Source organism: Scyliorhinus canicula, chromosome 1 (genome assembly GCF_902713615.1).
Source record: "Scyliorhinus canicula chromosome 1, sScyCan1.1, whole genome shotgun sequence".
Taxonomy (NCBI): Eukaryota; Metazoa; Chordata; class Chondrichthyes; order Carcharhiniformes; family Scyliorhinidae; genus Scyliorhinus; species Scyliorhinus canicula.
This window is the reverse complement of record NC_052146.1, coordinates 204,555,893-204,573,514: the sequence shown is the minus strand read 5'-3', so window position 1 is coordinate 204,573,514 and position 17,622 is coordinate 204,555,893. Positions and strand designations below refer to the sequence as shown.

The window sequence follows — 17,622 nt, the reverse complement described above, 5'->3', positions numbered from 1 at the left end:
GACAATTAGTTTTGCTCCCCCTCCACTCTAGTGGAAGGCACGACTTCTGCAGTCAGTAAGTGATCGTAAGTGAGCCACAGCTGATTGACAACACTGCTCCTTCCCTGTAGAGTTGCGCCACCTAGTGTTCCACACGCAGAATGTCCTCTGTCACAATCAGAGACGATTGGTCTGCCCATTCGTCATCTGTTTATTTTGCGCAGGTTTCCTTGGCGGTTAATCACAGTGCACAGCAGAAATATGAAACTGATATTTGTGCTTTACTGGAAGTGCCCCATTGTCCTGCCTTAATCCAACCGGCAAAGATTTTGTGGTCAATAAAGAAGGGGATTAATCCTGTGATCTGACTGCATTCAGAATCGAATTGCACACCATCTTACTGTAACCTTTCCATGTGGCATTGATGTAATTGCATTCCTGTGACTTTAGTTACAAACCCGGCGTGCTTTCTTCCCCCTGATACTGGAACTTGTCATATAAAGTAAACCTGTGATTGAGGGCAGAGAGCACTCAATGGCTTTCATAGCAACCGTTTAGATAAGAGCTGCGACTGGACTGCAAGGCATTGGCAGTAGAGCTTGCTTTGCAGCTTCGGTATCTCAAGCCACTGTCCTAAGTGCCTATTGCATTGCTCGAAAATATATACACTAATCTCACGACTCATTAAAGGATCCACATGGCACAAGATGCACTTATTAAAGAATCTCGTTATTGCCTTCTCTGAAATCACATGTGTTACGGCGCATAAAGCAGACATTCGGCCCATCACGTCCTCACATTCTCTCCAAACGAACATCGTGGTTTAGTGCCGTCCCCCTGTCTTTTATCCTGTCCCCCATGTGCATTGTTTCTATTAAAGCAATCATCTAATGCCCTCTGGAGTGTCTCGATTGAACCTGCCTCCACCTCACTTCCAGACCCCAACCACACATTGAGTGAAAAAGTTTTGTTTTCTCACGCCACATTTTGTTTCTTTTGCTAATCACTTTAAATGAATAATTGTTGTACTTATTAAGACACGGGAATGGAATGCTGTGCCGAAACTTATTTTTTTTCCTCGCAATCTTCCCTTAGGTTTGAGCGGCCGTTTCTTTGTCACCACTTTGCCAACCATTTACCAGTAAGTACAGAGCGTACCATCGTGCCTGTTCATGCAATGTGCCCATGAAAATCGGATTTATTAAAGCAAAATCTACACGCTATACAACATTTATCAGGTGTTGATTTATTTACTAAACATACAAAGCTTAAGCAGGACTCTTAGATCATAAGGACGGAAAAAAGAAAATCATTGTCTTTGCATCTCTGGCCTCATGTTCCCCAACAACCTGGGTTAAGGAATTAACACCACTTGTCCTCGTGACTGTTCCAACCTAGGCAGGGGCAGTTTATTCCACTCATTGTGGTCTATGGTATAGTCATATCCAGTCTTAGAGGTCTTTAAGGTCATGAAACTATTCTATCGGGTCGCTTGTGGAGAAAATGCTTGCACTTTTGTAGGGGTGGGCCAAGCCTCGACGCCATAAATATAAGAGCATCACTAAAATAAATCCAATAAGGATTTCAGAAGAAACTTCATTATCCACCGAATGGGGGGGGACTGTGGAACACCCAACACTAGGAGCGACTGAGGCATTTCACATAGATGCACTTGAGGGGAGCTGGGTAAGCCCTTGAGTGGAGAAAGGAATAGTGGTAAGTATGGATAGGGTGAGATGGAGAGGGAAACCACGAGGCTAACGTGGAGCGTAAGTGCAAGTATAGACTGCATGGGCTGAATGGCTTGTTTCTGTGCTGTAGATGCTTTGAGTAACAATTCACTGAGGAGCTGTAGAGATGATCAATATGGGAAATGTAAAACCCAGACAGATGAAGCGGGGGTGTGTTTACTGAACTTGGGGTTCAAGGCCACCAATTGAGAACTTTATTGTAGATTTTGACGATATTGCATCTCACCATATGGTATTTATACATCGTGCTTGTGCTGCCCATTTAGATAAACACAGACCTTGTGTTAGAGCCAATGTGTAAAGCAGCTGAGACTGGCTAAGGCAAGCTTTAAAAAGTGGTCCTCCTGCTTGTGCGTGTTTTTGGAATTCGGTGTCTGTGTAGGGATGTGGTGTGTGTTTTGGGCTGTAGGGGGATTTTGGGAGCGCATGGGCATGAGGGGGCTGTTTTGGGGGCGCGGGGTTTTTTTTTGGAGTGTGTTTTGGGGGCGCATGTGCGTTTTTGGGAGCGCATGTGTGTTTTGGGGGTGCTTGTGTGTTCTGGCAGTTTATGCAGGTGTGTGTACATGCGTGTTGAAGTCATGGGGGAGTGACTGGAGTGAGCAGTGGCTCTACTCTGTTCCTTCATTCACCCTGATGTTGTTCAGCACCTTTATTTACCTGAAAGAAAGATAACTCAGTGAATGTAACGTTAACATTTCTGTTGTTAGTTCCGAGTGGTCACTACATTATTCATTGTTTCAGGAAGCAGTATTTGTGCTACGATCATCGAGCTCCGTACACCTCGTGGTTTATTTGTGATTTTCTGGGTGACTGTAAATTGCTTGATTGTATTGTGTCAATTTGCTGAGCTGGGGCCAAGTTACAACCTGCTGTTCATATGGTTATTTTGTCACGTTTCATCTCCCTCTTGTCAGTGCCAAAGAAGGTGTTTTTCGGAAATATCATGGAGCAAGGATGCACGAAGATTTCCAGAGTTTCATTAAAGAGAAGAAGTGGGAAGCTGTAGAATCGATCAGTGGCTGGAAGTCTCCATCTTCCATTATGTAATTACTTTATTTCTTTCTCGTAGAAATAACCAGTTAATTTGATTTGTTATTGGCACCTATCTTTGTTCTGAACACGAAGCAATCGAATGTACCAGATCATTCCCAGAGCAGCCATGTGTGTGTCAGCCATTATGATTTCCTTCCCTCCATCCATGAATCCAAGAACATTCCGGTCTATTATAGTGTGCCCCATTGCACCACCAGCTGAGATTAGTATAGTCTGGTGAGGCTCGAAGCCTTGATAGTCTTTCTCGCTCAATGGGCAGCACCCTCGCCTCTTGAATCAAAAGGTTGATGGGTTCAAGTCCCATTCCAGTGAGTTGAGCACAAAAGTTAACAACACTCCAATGCAGTACTGAAGGGAGTACTGCACTTTTGCGAGGTGCTGCTGCTTATACGAAACATTTTAAACCAAGGTTTGGTGGGTCTAATTTGAAGATGAGTTTGGGGGTGGGTGGGGAAACGGCTCAACGTTTAATTCCTTAAGCATCACCGTACATACTTGGACGTTTTGTCATTTATAGTTCTGTGGGCTTTCCTATACCAGATGGACTGTGAAGCCTTAAGGCTCAATACCCCCTTTGAAGAGCAGCGAATGCTGGCTTTGCCAGCGGCAGTCCCATTCCACGTATGAATTGAAAAGAGGCGCAGAGGCATATGGCGCAGTGGTTCATACTAAGACTGCGGCGCTGAGGACCCAGGTTCGAATCCCGGCCCTGGGTCACTGTCCGTGTGGAGTTTGTACATTCTCCCCATGTCTGCATGGGTTTCACCCCCACAACCCAAAGGTGTGCAGGTTAGGTGGATTGGCCACGTTAAATTGCCCCTTAATTGAAAAAAGAAAATAATCGGATACTCTAAATTCAATACAAAATAAAATTGAAAAGAAAATCAGATTGCTGTTTGTGGGAGCTTGCTGTGCACAAATTGGCTACCATGGCCCTATATTACAACACTCAGTACACTGAATTGCTTCATTGATTCTGGAGCCTTGAGATGGCGAACAAACAATTATAAATGTGAGTCCATCTTTCCGTTTTCACATCTCCACGCTTTTGGCAGAGAATCCTCCCACCAGACCGCCCTTTTTTGGATTAGAATCATAGCACAGGAAGAGGTAATTCAGCCCATCGTGCCTCTGCCATCGCCCTGTTGACAACAAGGTTTCATCGCATGTGTTGACCAGCTTAGTTTGTAGTGCGCCTGATAACGGACTGCGGGCGACTTATTCCCGTCGATTAATTTGTTCCTTTTATTTTTCCGATCTTTCTTTTTAGAATGTCTGGGATGGCTGGTCTTTTCCGGCTCTCGGTCTGGATTAGAGTAAGTGAAGACCAAGTTTAAAAAAAAAAAAAAAAAAAAAAAAAATTGTTTGTAGAGAATGTTACAAGTGATGTTAAAAATCTTGACGAATAAAGTTTACCTGTGAGAGGAGCAGCATGTAGTAAGTACAAGTAAAGTTGCTGTAGTCCGAGATGACTCTCCTCTGAGGGGGAGAGCTGACTGGCGGTGATTTAACCTGAAGGTCACCACACCTCAGGCGAAGAGCAGGGTTGAGAAGGCCTTCAGGAATAACGTCAGCCTGCAAGGGAATTGAACCCGCTCTGTTGGCCTGGCTCTGAGCTAAACCGGTCCCTGCTGCAGCACAGAGATGCAGGCACTTATGCATAAATAGAACTTAAAAAGTAGCACCGAAATGAATCAATCCGTTAACCGTTGATCAAATGCAATTCACTTGCTGTAAAATAATTATGCAAATTTACATTTGCCAAAGTACCAGAAGGATGTGGAGTTTTTGGAGAGGGTGCAGAAGAGATTTACCAGGATGTTGCCTGGTATGGAGGGCATTAGCTATGAGGAGAGGTTGAATAAACTCTGCTTGCTCTCGCTGGAACGATAGAGGTTGAGGGGCGACCTGATAGAGGTCTACAAAATTATGAGGGGCATAGAGAGTGGATAGTCAGAGACCTTTTCTCAGGGTAGAGGGGTCAATTACTAGGGAGCATAGGTTTAAGGTACGAGGGGCAAGGTTTAGAGGAGATGTACGAGTCAAGTTTTTTACACAGAGGGTAGTGGGTGACTGGAACTATCTGCCGGAGGAGGTGGTGGAAGCAGGGACGATAGTGACGTTAAGGGGCATCTTGACAAATACATGAATAGGATGGGATTAGAGGGATACGGACCCCGGAAGTGTAGAAGATTTTAGTTTTGACAGGCAGCATGGTCAGCACAGGTTTGGAGGGCTGAAGGGCCTGCTCCTGTGCTGTACTTTTCTTTGTTCTTTGTACACATTGTCTGGTTTCTAATGGGACGGCTATCATCGATGGAAATGATATTCTAATGTCCAAAGGTTTTGACTTTGTGAATTGTTTTCTTTGAGAATCCACTCACCCCTTTGTTTTCAATCTGTTCTGTGCTGGCTGGTGATTTGTGAAATCCACTGTCACCGATCTCATTGGGATGAATTGATGCGTGAAATTGGTAGCAGTTCTCTGGAGCAGGCACTTCTCGAACCCTTAATCACCGTAGCAAATGGTATTTTCTAATGTTATTTTTAATTGAATTCGGCAGCGAATGAAGGAGAGCTATTCGGAATTGGAGCAATAATGTTTTGCTAACATTAAGGAACCAGACAAGACCATTCAGACCTTTGGTGATTGTTCAGTCATTCTGTTAGTTCATGCCTTTTCCCCCATATACTTTTACCCAATGAAAGAAAATCTGTAAATGTCAGACTTGAACATTTCAAAGATTGTTGCATCCTCAGCATTACAAAGATGTGAGGGAGATTTCCACCATCTTGTGTTGTGGGGGTGATGGCGGTAATGGTGTGCATTCTGATTTCACTCCTATTGATCTGGCTTTAATTTTACCATTGGGGCCTTGCATGCAGCCGTCCACCAGAGGAAATAGTTTCCCTGTATCCACCTTATCGAATCTGTTCGATGACTGATGGGATCTTTTAATGGAATTACCCATGTAACCTTCTGAACCTTGGAATTGAACCGATTGAGACCCCCCCCCTCTTTCCATCACTGCATCACACTGTACCTCCTTTCCGACACAACCGTTCCAACTCTCGTTGGAGCGTTGGGTGCACCCCTTACTTGACGCTCTTTCTTACCGCTCTCGCAACCTGCTGCGCATTTCCAGCACTTCCTGTTCTCCGTCACATATATATTTTTTAAAGACACTTCCTTACCATTTCCTCCGCCTCTGTTTCAGTTCGGGTGGATATTCACACAAAGGCTGTGCGTCGGCTCACTTGATGATTTTAAATTGATTGATTGATTTATTGTCACATGTACCGAAGTGCAGTGAAAAGTATTTTTCTTTTCTGCAGCCAAGGCAATGTACACAGTTCGTACACAGTGGACAAAATTAATAATCGGCAAATAATGATTGGTTACAGTGTGGAACAAGGGCCAAACAAAGCAAATACATGAGCAGCATAGGGCTTCATGAATAGTGTTCTCACAGGGAACTGATCAGTCTGAGGGAGCGTTGTTGAGGAGTCTTGTAGCTGTGGGGAAGAAACTGTTCCTATATCTGGATGTGCGGTTCTTCAGAGGGAAGAGGGCAAAGCCTGGGTGGGAGGGGTCGCTGACAATGCAGTCTGCCTTTCTGAGGCAGCGGGAGGTGTAGACAGAATCAATGGGAGGACGGCAAGCTTGTGTGATGCAGCCGGATAGGATACTTTCGATGGCACATCTGCAGATGTTTGAGAGTCGGTGCAGACATGCTGACTTCCTTTAGCTTCCTTAGGAAGTAGAGGCGTTGTTGGGCTTGCTTGACTGTTGTACCACGTGAGTGGACCAGGACAGACTGTTGATGATGTTGACCCCCAGGAAGCTGTTGACCATCTCTACTTCGGAGCCATTGATATAGGCAAGGTGTGAGGGGGGTGGTTGTGCTGCTCTTCCTGAAGTCGATGATTGGTTCCTTGATTCTGCTGACATTTTAGAGAGAAGTTATTTTTGGTACACCATGCAACCAAGTGATCTATCTCCCTTGATCTTGATGGTATTTTTTTTCTATGCTGATGTAGGGTTTGGGAGTGGATATGGAGCGAAGATGGGTGGAGTGGAGTTGAGATGCAGATCAGCCATGATCTTGAATGGCAGAACAGGCTCAAGGGGCTGAATGGTCTTCTCCCATTTTCTTACGGCACCTGCAGCCAAGTAGAAAATGTGCTGGAAGGTTAAACAGGGGCAAGATATCATGGTTTGGATTCTGAGACCTTTTTGTTGGTAACTAATGCGCCCCTCATAATATGGCATGAATCTGATAGAGGAACGAATGAGGATTACCTTGTACTGACCCTGGGTATAGGCTACTTGTGTGCCAGAGCCTCTTTCACAGCGGAGTGTGTGGGGGGGGGGTTTGTGTATTAACATTACAGGGGCTACCCTCAACCTGAGCCTTGCTTTTGTTTCTGGGCTTTAATTAAAGAAAAGTTTAACGCAACATTTTGATTGATGGAACTATGTCCAGTTTATAAAAGAAAAAATACTGTGGATGATGGAAATCTGAAATCAAAACTGAAAATGCCGCAAAATCTCAGCAAGTCTGACAGCATCTGTGGAGGGAGAAACAGAGTTCATGTTTCGGGACCGTATGGCTCTTCAGAGCTAAAGAGGGGGAGAAATCTTTGCTGGCTCCCACCCGTCACTGACCACCACCTCTGTTCCAGCTGCTCCACCCATTCTTCTCCAGTACGTAGTCCACCACATTTCTCCCTCTCCTTAGCTCCGCAGAACAGTCATAACGGACTCAAAACGTAACTGTTCTCTCTCCGCAAATGCAGCCGGCCTGCTGAGAATGTCCAGTCACTCTTTGACTTTCACAACATCCTTTCAAATGCTGGACCGTCTGGATAGAATTTCGGACACGTGTGAGCTTAGCTGCATTGGAACAAAACCGCACAGGGATCTGCTGCAACATGCACACCATGGGCAAAATTCTCCGACCCCCCGCAGGGTCGAAGAATTGCCCGGGGCCGGAGTAAATCCCGCCCCCGCCGTGGCCGGAATTCTCCGCCACCCAGGAATTGGCGGGGGAGGGAATCACGCCCCGTTGATTGGCGAGGCCCCTGCGGCGATTCTCCGGCCCGCGATGGGCCGAAGTCCCGCCGCTGAGAGGCCTCTCACGCCGCCGTGGTTTGAACCACCTCTGGTATCAGCGGCGTGAGCGGGGTCCTGGGGGGGGGGGGCGGGGCGATCGGACCCCGGGGGGGGGCCCCACGGTGGCCAGGCCCGCGATCGGGGCCCACCGATCGGCGGGCGGGCCAGTGCCGTGGGGGCACTCGTTTGCTTCCGCCGCTGCCACGGCCCCCACCATGGCGGAGGCGGAAGAGAATCCCCCAGCGCTCATGCGGTGGTGACATCAGCGGCAGCTGACGCACCGGCGCATGCGCGAACCGGCGAAGGCCTTTCGGCCAGCCCGGGCGGCGGACGTCAAAGGCTGTTGCTGCCGGTTTTGGCGACAGTTGGCGTGGTGCCAACAACTCTGGCACAGGCCTAGCCCCTCAATGTGAGGGCTTGGCCCCTAAAGGTGCGGAATGGCTGGCGCCACTCCGCTACGCCGGGACCCCCCGCCCCACCGGGTAGGGAGAATCCCGCCCCATCTCTCTGAGCCTCTTTAATCTCTTAAGCGAGTCGTTAATTTAATGTTTTGTATCAAAACAAACGCATTATTTAAATCAGTGCCGTTCAGATTACACAAGCGCTCTGTCTCAAACGATGAGGGTGAACAAGCATATCCTGGCATGATTCTGAATTGGTTCTCATAAAGATCCATCGATAGATAGCATGGATTTTTAATTTTCAAAAAGTGAGCATGTGGTTGAACTGTGCATATGGACAATGCAAATCCATTTAAATGTAATTTGTGCATGAAAAGAAGCACAGACAGCTCTTCTTGATTCAACCCACCTTTCTGAAAGTGCTGTCTCCCTTTCATTACTTTTTTTGAACTTCCGAATCATGGCATAGTACAGCAGGCTGTTCTGGGACGGGGGGGAGGAGGTGAAACTAGCGCCAGGAGCTATCAGTGCCACATTAATATGAAGGTAACTATTGCAACACACCTCTAGATTTAGACCGCACTACTCAGGCAGCCTCTACCCTACCTCTCCACACAGGAAATTAGGACAAAGTTCTCAACGATATTAGATTTAGTACTAATGTTCTGCATTGTCAGAGGCTCCATTCTCCAGTTGATATGTTGAACTAAGGTCTCGCCCTAACCCTGTTTTAAATGGTAAAGACCCAAGGCACCCCTCGGGGAAAATGAAAGCACCTCTCTATGCCTCGGCCAGCATTACTCCCTCAAGCAGATCACACATTTATTTATTTATTTTAAAAATAAATTGAGATTACCCAGTTATTTTTTCCAATTAAGGGGCAATTTAGTGTGGCCAATCCACCTAATAAAAAGTACATTTTACGTCATCTTGTAGTCCCTTGCTGCAATCTATTATGGCTGTTAAGACTAGGGAGATTATGCTGCAATTGTATGAGGTCTTAGTGAGGCCACACCTGGAGTATTGTGTTCAGTTTTGGTCTCCCTACTTGAGAAAGAACGTACTGGTGCTGGAGGGTGTGCAGAGGAGATTCACTCGGTTAATCCCAGAGCTGAAGGGGTTGGATTACGAGGAGAGGTTGAGTTGACTGGGACTGTACTCGTTGGAATTTAGAAGGATGAGGGGGGATCTTATAGAAACATATAAAATTATGAAGGGAATAGATAGGATAGATGCGGGTAGGTTGTTTCCACTGGCGGGTGAAAGCAGAACCAGGGGGCATAGGCTCAAAATAAGGGGAAGTAGATTTAGGACTGAGTTTAGGAGGAACTTCTTCACCCAAAGGGTTGTGACTCTATGGAATTCCCTGCCCAGTGAAGCAGTTGAGGCTCCTTCATTAAATGTTTTTAGGTAAAGATAGATAGTTTTTTGAAGAATAAAGGGATTAAGGGTTATGGTGTTCAGGCCGGAAAGTGGAGCTGAGTCCACAAAAGATCAGCCATGATCTCATTGAATGGCGGAGCAGGCTCGAGGGGCCAGATGGCCTACTCCTGCTCCTAGTTCTTATGTTCTTATGAGGTATTCAGTAACTCAATGATTACTGGATTTTTATTGTAGAGTGCTCTTTATGCCTTTAAAAAAACTAACGTTCCTCTGGGCATGTGTGTGCAGATTTTCTTTCTCTTGCCTGGAAGGCTAATGTATCCAGTAGTGAATTCAGGAGCAACGTCTTTACCCCCAGAAGGGAGTTGGAATGCAGCGCTCTCTGCCACAGAGCGTTTGAGTCTCCTAGCATAGATGCATTTAAGCGCAAGTTCGATAAACACGTGAGAGGGAAAAGACTAGAAGACCTGTTTCTGTTGCTGCACACGTTGTGTAACATAGAAATTAAGAGTAGGAGGATTCTTCGAAGCTGGAGGGGTTATCTTGAAGTTGCAGTTTATTGCATGGAAAACTGACATTTGGGGTGGTGTTTACTAATTGGACACCTATTGAAAAATGCAGGTGTAAGCGAAAGGCTTGTTTCACAGCTGCCACATACAACGTACTGATATTGGGAAGATCATTCTTAGTTATCTTATTTAATATGTTTCCATCATAATGTAATGCTTTTTTCCCTCCTTTTATATGCAACGGCGAACCAGGTTGCAAGTGTCAATTTCCGATTAATTTGTAAATGTAAAATATTTCCTTTTGGTTTACAGCAAATGCACAACTACTTGACTGAAACGCTGGGGATTCCAGCCTGGGGTTCCTACATAATCTTTGCTGTGGTTACTCTTTTGGCAGGTCTCCTCCTTGGTCTGGTAAGTCCATGCACACCTTGCAATGCTCGAATGTGAGCCAAGCCATGAATAGATCGCAGTCATTTGTTTGAGGGGTTGGGGATAATTGATTTGAGGTTAGCTATCCCGATCAATTCTGCTGTAGAATCGAAGTGGCATATAACTTGAAATGCAACTTTTATTTAGTCGAAGGATATTTGTTGGGCAAAGGAATTGAACAAAGCTTCATGTCGGGAGTTAGTTCTGACGAACATTTCTTTTTCCAAACATGTTTGCTCTGAACCTCTAGCATGTTCAAATCCTATTTGGCTGCTGCGTCGTCTTAGCATCCCTTTCTTCTATCATCGCTACTTCTTACCCATCCAAGCAGACTTTATGACGGGCTCTTTTATCATCATCCTTTCTTGTGTGTAGCACTTTGTCTGCCCTGAAAGTGGGATTTGGTGAAAACCAAAACACAGATTGACGGATCATTGTCGCATTATGGTTCCTGGGATCCTGCTGTGCATGGTTGACACTGACATTTCCAATGTTGTTGGTGTCACCACTTAACCTCATGAACTGTAAGCACTTTGGCATGTCCCATGATTGTGAAAGAATTATGTAATTCTTTGCATCGGTGCGGCTGGTGATCATACGACCATGCAGCTTTTTACACATGTAAAGTAGTAATACTTGCGCACAACTTCCAGCAGGACAGCCCTTTTGTGGCTTGAATCATGCAGGACAGCCCTTTTGTGGCTTGAATCATGCACTGATTTAAATTATTACTCCAGGTAGGTGTGAAGGCAGCTTCACTGAAAATGAGCAATCAGGACACCAAACTGTACATCGAAAATCCTTTGCTGCTGGCCTTGTGAGTGAGATTGATGCAATTCTTGCAAAATCTCTGGATTCCCTGCCGCTACCCTGCTGGATTACTGAGACCAGTCCATGGTAGCACAATGGTTAGCACTGTTGCTCACCGCGCCAGGGCACGGGATCGATTCCCGGCTTGCGCCACTGTCTGTGCAGAGTCTGCACGTTCTCCCCATGTCTACGTGGGTTTCCTCCGGGGGTTCCGGTTTCCTCCTGAAAGAAGCGTTGTTAGGTGAATTGGACATTCTGAATTCTCCCTCGGTGTACACGAACAGGGTTGGAGTGTGGTGACTAGGGGCTTTTTCACAGTAACTTCGTTGCAGTGTCAATGTAAGCCTACTTGTGACAATAATACAGATTATTATTACCATCTAGAAGGACAAGAGCAGCAGATACCTGGGAATCCCACCACCTGGAGGTTCCTCTCCAAGTCACTCACAACCCTCTGGCTCCACTAAGACCCTCTGTTTTGAGCAACTTTTGGTCACCTGCCCCAGCATCTCCTGTTGCTCAGTGTCGAACTTGCGTGTTGGGTAGTTGCTTGCCACTACATCTCTCTTGTATGATTTTGTTTAGTGGGATGACGAGCAGAATTTAACTGAGAATTTTTGAAGTTCATTTGTGATGGGTTTTGTTTTGCACAAGAGTTCCCCATCACTATTCAATACATTTAGTCACTTTTTTGCACCCTGTGAAGTTTCTCTCTGGTTTAGCGCACACTTAGAAGGACAAGAGCAGCATATACCTAGGAACCCCACCACCTGGAGGTTCCCCTCCAAGTCCTCCCCACCCTGACTTGGAAATATATCGCCATTCCTTCACTGTCGCTGGGGCAACATCCTGGAACTCTCTTCCTAACAGCACAGTGGGTGTACTTACACCTTGAGGGACTGCAGGTGCTCAAGAAGGCAGCTCACCACCACCTTCTGAAGGGCACCTAGGGATGGGCAATAAATGCTGGCCTCACCAGCGACGCCACATCCCGTAAATGAATTTTAAAAGAGGCGGAAGCTTCTAGACTTGTAAGCAAAAGCTGTCTCCCTCTCTTGCTCTCTCGAATGCCTGATATTTTGGTGTGTCTACAGTGAAAACCATTACAAGCTGAAAGAAGAGAACATCCATCTGAAAGTCTAGACTGAGGAAGAAACTAACTGAAGATGTCTATCTGAAAGAAAGACTCCTATCCTTTCACTTTCATCATTATTTTACATCCCTCTTTCGCATGTGTGTGTCCAATGGTTGGGGCGAGTTAAAGGGGAGCTCCTCCCCGTGTCTGCGTGGGTTTCCTCCGGGTGCTCGGGTTTCCTCCCACAGTCCAAAGATGTGCAGGTTAGGTGGATTGGCCATGATAAATTGCCTTTAGTGTCCAAAATTGCCCTTCGTGTTGGGCGGGGTTACTGAGTTATGGGGATAGGGTGGAGGTGTTGACCTTGGGTAGGATGCTCTTTCCAAGAGCTGGTGCAGACTCGATGGGCCGAATGGTCTCCTTCTGCACAGTAAATTCTATAAGAAAGATCAGATAAGAGTGAACCAGTGGTATTTGTTGCTTATTTAATTAAAAGTTACTGTTAAATTGTGTTTTAATTTACAAACCTGGTGATTGTAGATGTTGGGCAGCAGAACACCTCGGGTATTTTAAATTAAAAGTTAATATCAACCGTGTTGCAACTCCAAGTCAAGTGGGGCTGGAATTGACCGCACACTAGCACAGGGGCCCAGAACGATTGGAATATATACCAGTAAAGTTTCATACTCCGTATCAATTTATTATCTTCTTTTCAGGTTCTGGTCCTAGTTGCTGACTGCATATGTCCAACGAAACGGCAGCAGAAATACCAGGTGACAGGTAAGAAGCACATAATTTAACTAGACCCTCACTTGCTCATATGTTATACAGTTACTTTGTAACTCCACTAGATAGGTGTATCATTCAGTACATTGGCTTGTTTTGACATGCAGCAGTGTCGAATAGGAATATGCGCACTTACTAATTCAGCAAATTTGTCTCCTGTGTTTTGCAACACATTTGGAAGCACAGTTCATGTGAAAATTTTACGGGTCACATAAGAACCTTGCCCACAGCCAGACGTAATTACAACGCAAACATCTTCCTTCTCTCATTTTCTCGATATTTAATAGGAGTGTCAGCAGTCGGGTGTGAATGTCACGATGTTTGTTCCAGCAGAACTTGCTGCATTGCAATTGGAACTTGAGTTGATTGATCACCCCATTCCCAATGAAGTGTTGAGGCATGTTCTGACATCCATACTGCTACCCCAATAACTGGAGAAGAGTATCAAATTCTATATAAGTTTTTTTTTAAAGGAATGTGTGTACAATTTTGATATTTGTTGCCTGCATCCAAACGTATGCCCTTTGCAATCATTGTTTCCTGTAGCTGATTCTTTCTCCAGTGTGGTTTGGAAACACTTGTAATGCACTGAGTTTAAGTGCATGTCTCTGCCTCGAGTGTTCACACCAATGAGTTGAGCAGGAGCCACGCCCTTTTCCATAGGGAAGCCAAAGTTGTATTTAATAAAGTATTTTCACGCTATACAATCGAAGGAACTTAAAAGGAGCAAGTACTGATTTGGAGCTGGGTTCAGAGCCCGGCCATTATTAGCCTAAATTATTAGCCTGCGGAGGGTGGGGGTAAGGGGTAGGTGGGTCACCGGCGATTATCCGACAATTGAGCGTTTCACTGACCGCATCTTGTGGGGGGTGTAACCTTTAACCTCCACTTTCTAAATTAACAGAGATTATTGAAAGGGAAGATGATGACTCAGAGGAACTGGAGAAGAGAGAGCTGGATGCTCCAGACCAGGAGTCACTTGGGTCAGGAGCCGAGGATGAACGGAATGGTTTGAGCGACAAGGTCTCGGGGGACGAATCTGCTTTCGAGGATGATCAGCAGCCCTCGGACAGCGAGACAGACGGAGGGCTCAGAAAACGAATAATAAGCGAAGACTGCTAAACGCTCCGTTTTAGAAACAAATACCACTAGCAGGACTTGGACCAAAGAATTGTGCTTCTGCGGACTTTCTGTCCCCACCTTTTTGGACTTAGAAACTTGGTTTGTTTGGGTTCTTTTTTTTCCCTACAGTTATGGATTTATTGGCTATGACAATCTTGATCAAATGTTAATTGACTATAATATACAGGTTCTGCCTGTAGCCTTTTTTGAAATGCTTTTTATAGGTTAATGAATGTTCCACATTTTGTACTTTTTTTAAAAGGGCAACAGTGCAACACTAAAGCCGCCGAATATATTTCTGTGAGCAGAGGATATTGTTAAAACAAATAACATGGCCTGCCAACATTACACCATGACCTTGGCCAGGTGGATACAGCCTGGCCTTTCTGTACACCCTCTTGAGGTGCATGTTTTAATAGGAATTCTAGCTTCAGTCAGGTTTTCAGCTTCCAGCAACGTAACTCTGCACCCCTACCCGGCGGGGGGGCGGCGGGGGGTCCCGGCGCCGAGGCATGGCATGAACCACTCCGGCGTGGGCCGCCCCAAAGGTGCGGAATCTTCGGCACCTTCAGGGGCTAGGCCTGCCCCGGAGTGGTTTGCGCTGCGCCGGCCGGCGGGGAAGGGGCTTGGCGCCACGCCAACCGGCGCCGAAGGGCCTCCGCCGGCCAGCACGAGTTGGCACATGCGCGGGAGCACCAGCGTGTGCTGGCGTCATCCCAGCGCATGCGCAGGGGGGTTCATCTCCGCGTTGGCCATTGCAGAGGACCACAGCGGCCGGCGCAGAAGAATAGAGTGCCCCCACGGCACAGGCCTTCCGCGGATCTGTGGGCCCCGATCGCGGGCCAGGCCATCGTGGGGGCACCTCCCTGGGCCAGATTCCCCCGTGCCCCCCCTTCACCCCTCCCAGGACCCCGGAGGCCGCCCGCGCAGCCAGCTCCCGCCGGCAAATACCTGGCGTAACATACGCTGGCAGGACTGGCTGAAAATGGGCGGCCACTCGGCCCATCGCGGGCTGGAGAATCACCAGGGGAGGGGGCCCTGCCAGCGGCAGCCGACCGGCGCGATTCCCACCCCCGCCAAATCCCCGGCGCTGGAGAATTCGGCAGCCGGCGGGGGTGGGATTCACGCCACCCCCTGGCGATTCTCTGACCCGGCGGGGGGGGTCGGGGAATCCCGCCCAGCGTGTCAGTAGGGGCTGGTTTAGCTCACTCAGCTAAATCGCTGGCTTTTAAAGCAGGCCAGCAGCACGGTTCGATTCCCGTACCAGCCTCCCCGGACAGGCGCCGGAATGTGGCGACTAGGGGCTTTTCACAGTAACTTCATTGAAGTCTACTCGTGACAATAAAGCGATTTTCATTTTTCATTTTCATTTCAGTACACATGCTAAATCAAACTAAAACAGTAGGATTTACAATAAAGGCAGTGGAATGATTAGAACTTGTGGTTTTAAAAAAAGGAGTAATGGGATACTATCGTCATGACGGGAATGTCGTTCCCACCTGTGTAGGAACTGAGGCAGTGCAGGGCTTGGTAACTCTGTGCAGTCACCTACGGCTTCAATCATTCAAAAAATACACAATACCTTTAAACTGCAGCTGACAGGAAGGTGAAAATTGCTGTCAACCAAGATGTATGAATGCATTTGGACCCACTCTCCCTCCCGCCCCAACCCTTTTAACAAAAGGGTTATTTGCCTTGCCTTAATAGTGGGAGAGGAATTCGGTCCGACCACCCTTGCCACTTGTGTGACTATATTGCTGATCATCGATGCCCTGTAATATCTGTGGCTACACAGATTTCTGTCTGAGGCCACGTATTCTTGGCAACAGCATATTCCCGGAATTAAGCCAACACGTCAATGCCCCTTCATGTGTCGGTCCGTGGCAATTATATACATGTACAGTAATTAACCTGGATTGACTGGGTTTATCCTGTCTCCACACAAAGTGTGATCCTCCCAACTTCATTCAGTTCTAATCTCATCAGGGATCCATTGCAGCTTGAAATTTAGTTTAATGTGTTGCTTACAAACAAAATCTAACCTTCTGTACCTGAGGGATTCAGTTCTCCACAAGACTGGACGCTGTGTTTTTGATTTCAACAGCTTCCATTTAAATATAAATTTTCTTTTTAAAATTGGTAGTACACTGTAGTATAATGCTTACAACTGGAATTTGGAAGTTCAAAAGATTATTGGGTGTGTGGAGGATGGATTTATAATTCTCGAGGAACAGGGAGTCATTGTTCATGAGATTTAAAATGTAATTACTGTTCTGAAACTGTTCACTTTTAAATAGTACAAGCAATATATTGGCAATTCTTGCATGACTAAAGAAAGATGCATTTCTAACCGATTTAACTCAAATTTTGCCATTTGTACAAAACCGTTCAGTATCCTCTCATTAGAAAATTGGGCCTGCAGTGCAAAATTTTGCACTATTTTTGTAAAGAATATTTCTTTTCTGTATTTGTATTATTACGGGGTTATGGAAGGCTGTATTTTAAAATTGACCTTTTGTAATATGAGAATGACATTGGAGATGTATCTTTTTTGTAAAATGGATGCAGAAGTACCTGCTTTATTTTGTATTTATTGTTTAGCCCATAGTTTGGCTGGCTTTGTTTACAAGTTGAGGCAGAGGCTTGTGAAAACTTGCATGTGTCTCCACACTATGACCACAACTGGTAGCACCCCTATATTTTAAAGATTTTCGGCTATTACAGCTCCTCTTCTCTTCTCTTCCCCCCCCCCACCTCGCGCACGCGCTATGTGCTGTGCGATGTCAGTTGAGGAATATACTTGAAAGCTAAAAGCAGTTTAGCTAAAAGCAAGTCGGGCAAAATGGATGTGGTATGGGCCAAAATGTTAATTCCACAGTGTTTTCACTTCAGCTTTACATGACGCAATTAGCTTGTTCACAGGCAGAAAGAATGTGTTCACCGTGGCACGGCGATTTTATGTTTATTTGGGGGGGGGGGGCGGGTTGGAGGAAAATACAATTTTTACAATGCAATTGTTTATAAACCTATTGGTTTGTTAACAGAAGATGCAATAAAAGCATGCCTTTTATACCGCTTTGTTCGACTTATCGTTGAATTCCATTCCAATTCTCCTCCCGCAACTCGTAATGCACAGTTACGTTTCTGTTTCCATAGCTGGTAATTTCCGGAACAGGATGCTAGTCTGTCCCCAGGGGTTTATAGC

The 17,622-nt window shown here is 46.1% G+C and overlaps 1 protein-coding gene across 1 annotated transcript in view; it reads left to right on the top strand.

Annotated features, from left to right (window-relative positions):
• Positions 1 to 14,971, top strand: part of tmx4 (thioredoxin-related transmembrane protein 4) — a 72,016-nt gene extending 57,045 nt beyond the window's left edge. The window contains exons 3-8 of the mRNA XM_038806352.1: positions 1,075 to 1,120; positions 2,645 to 2,773; positions 4,054 to 4,099; positions 10,505 to 10,606; positions 13,226 to 13,289; positions 14,200 to 14,971. Of these exons, the coding sequence (XP_038662280.1) occupies positions 1,075 to 1,120; positions 2,645 to 2,773; positions 4,054 to 4,099; positions 10,505 to 10,606; positions 13,226 to 13,289; positions 14,200 to 14,417 (605 nt within the window). The 3' untranslated portion in view covers positions 14,418 to 14,971. The remainder of the gene's footprint in view (positions 1 to 1,074; positions 1,121 to 2,644; positions 2,774 to 4,053; positions 4,100 to 10,504; positions 10,607 to 13,225; positions 13,290 to 14,199) is intronic.
• Positions 14,972 to 17,622: the final 2,651 nt, after the last annotated feature.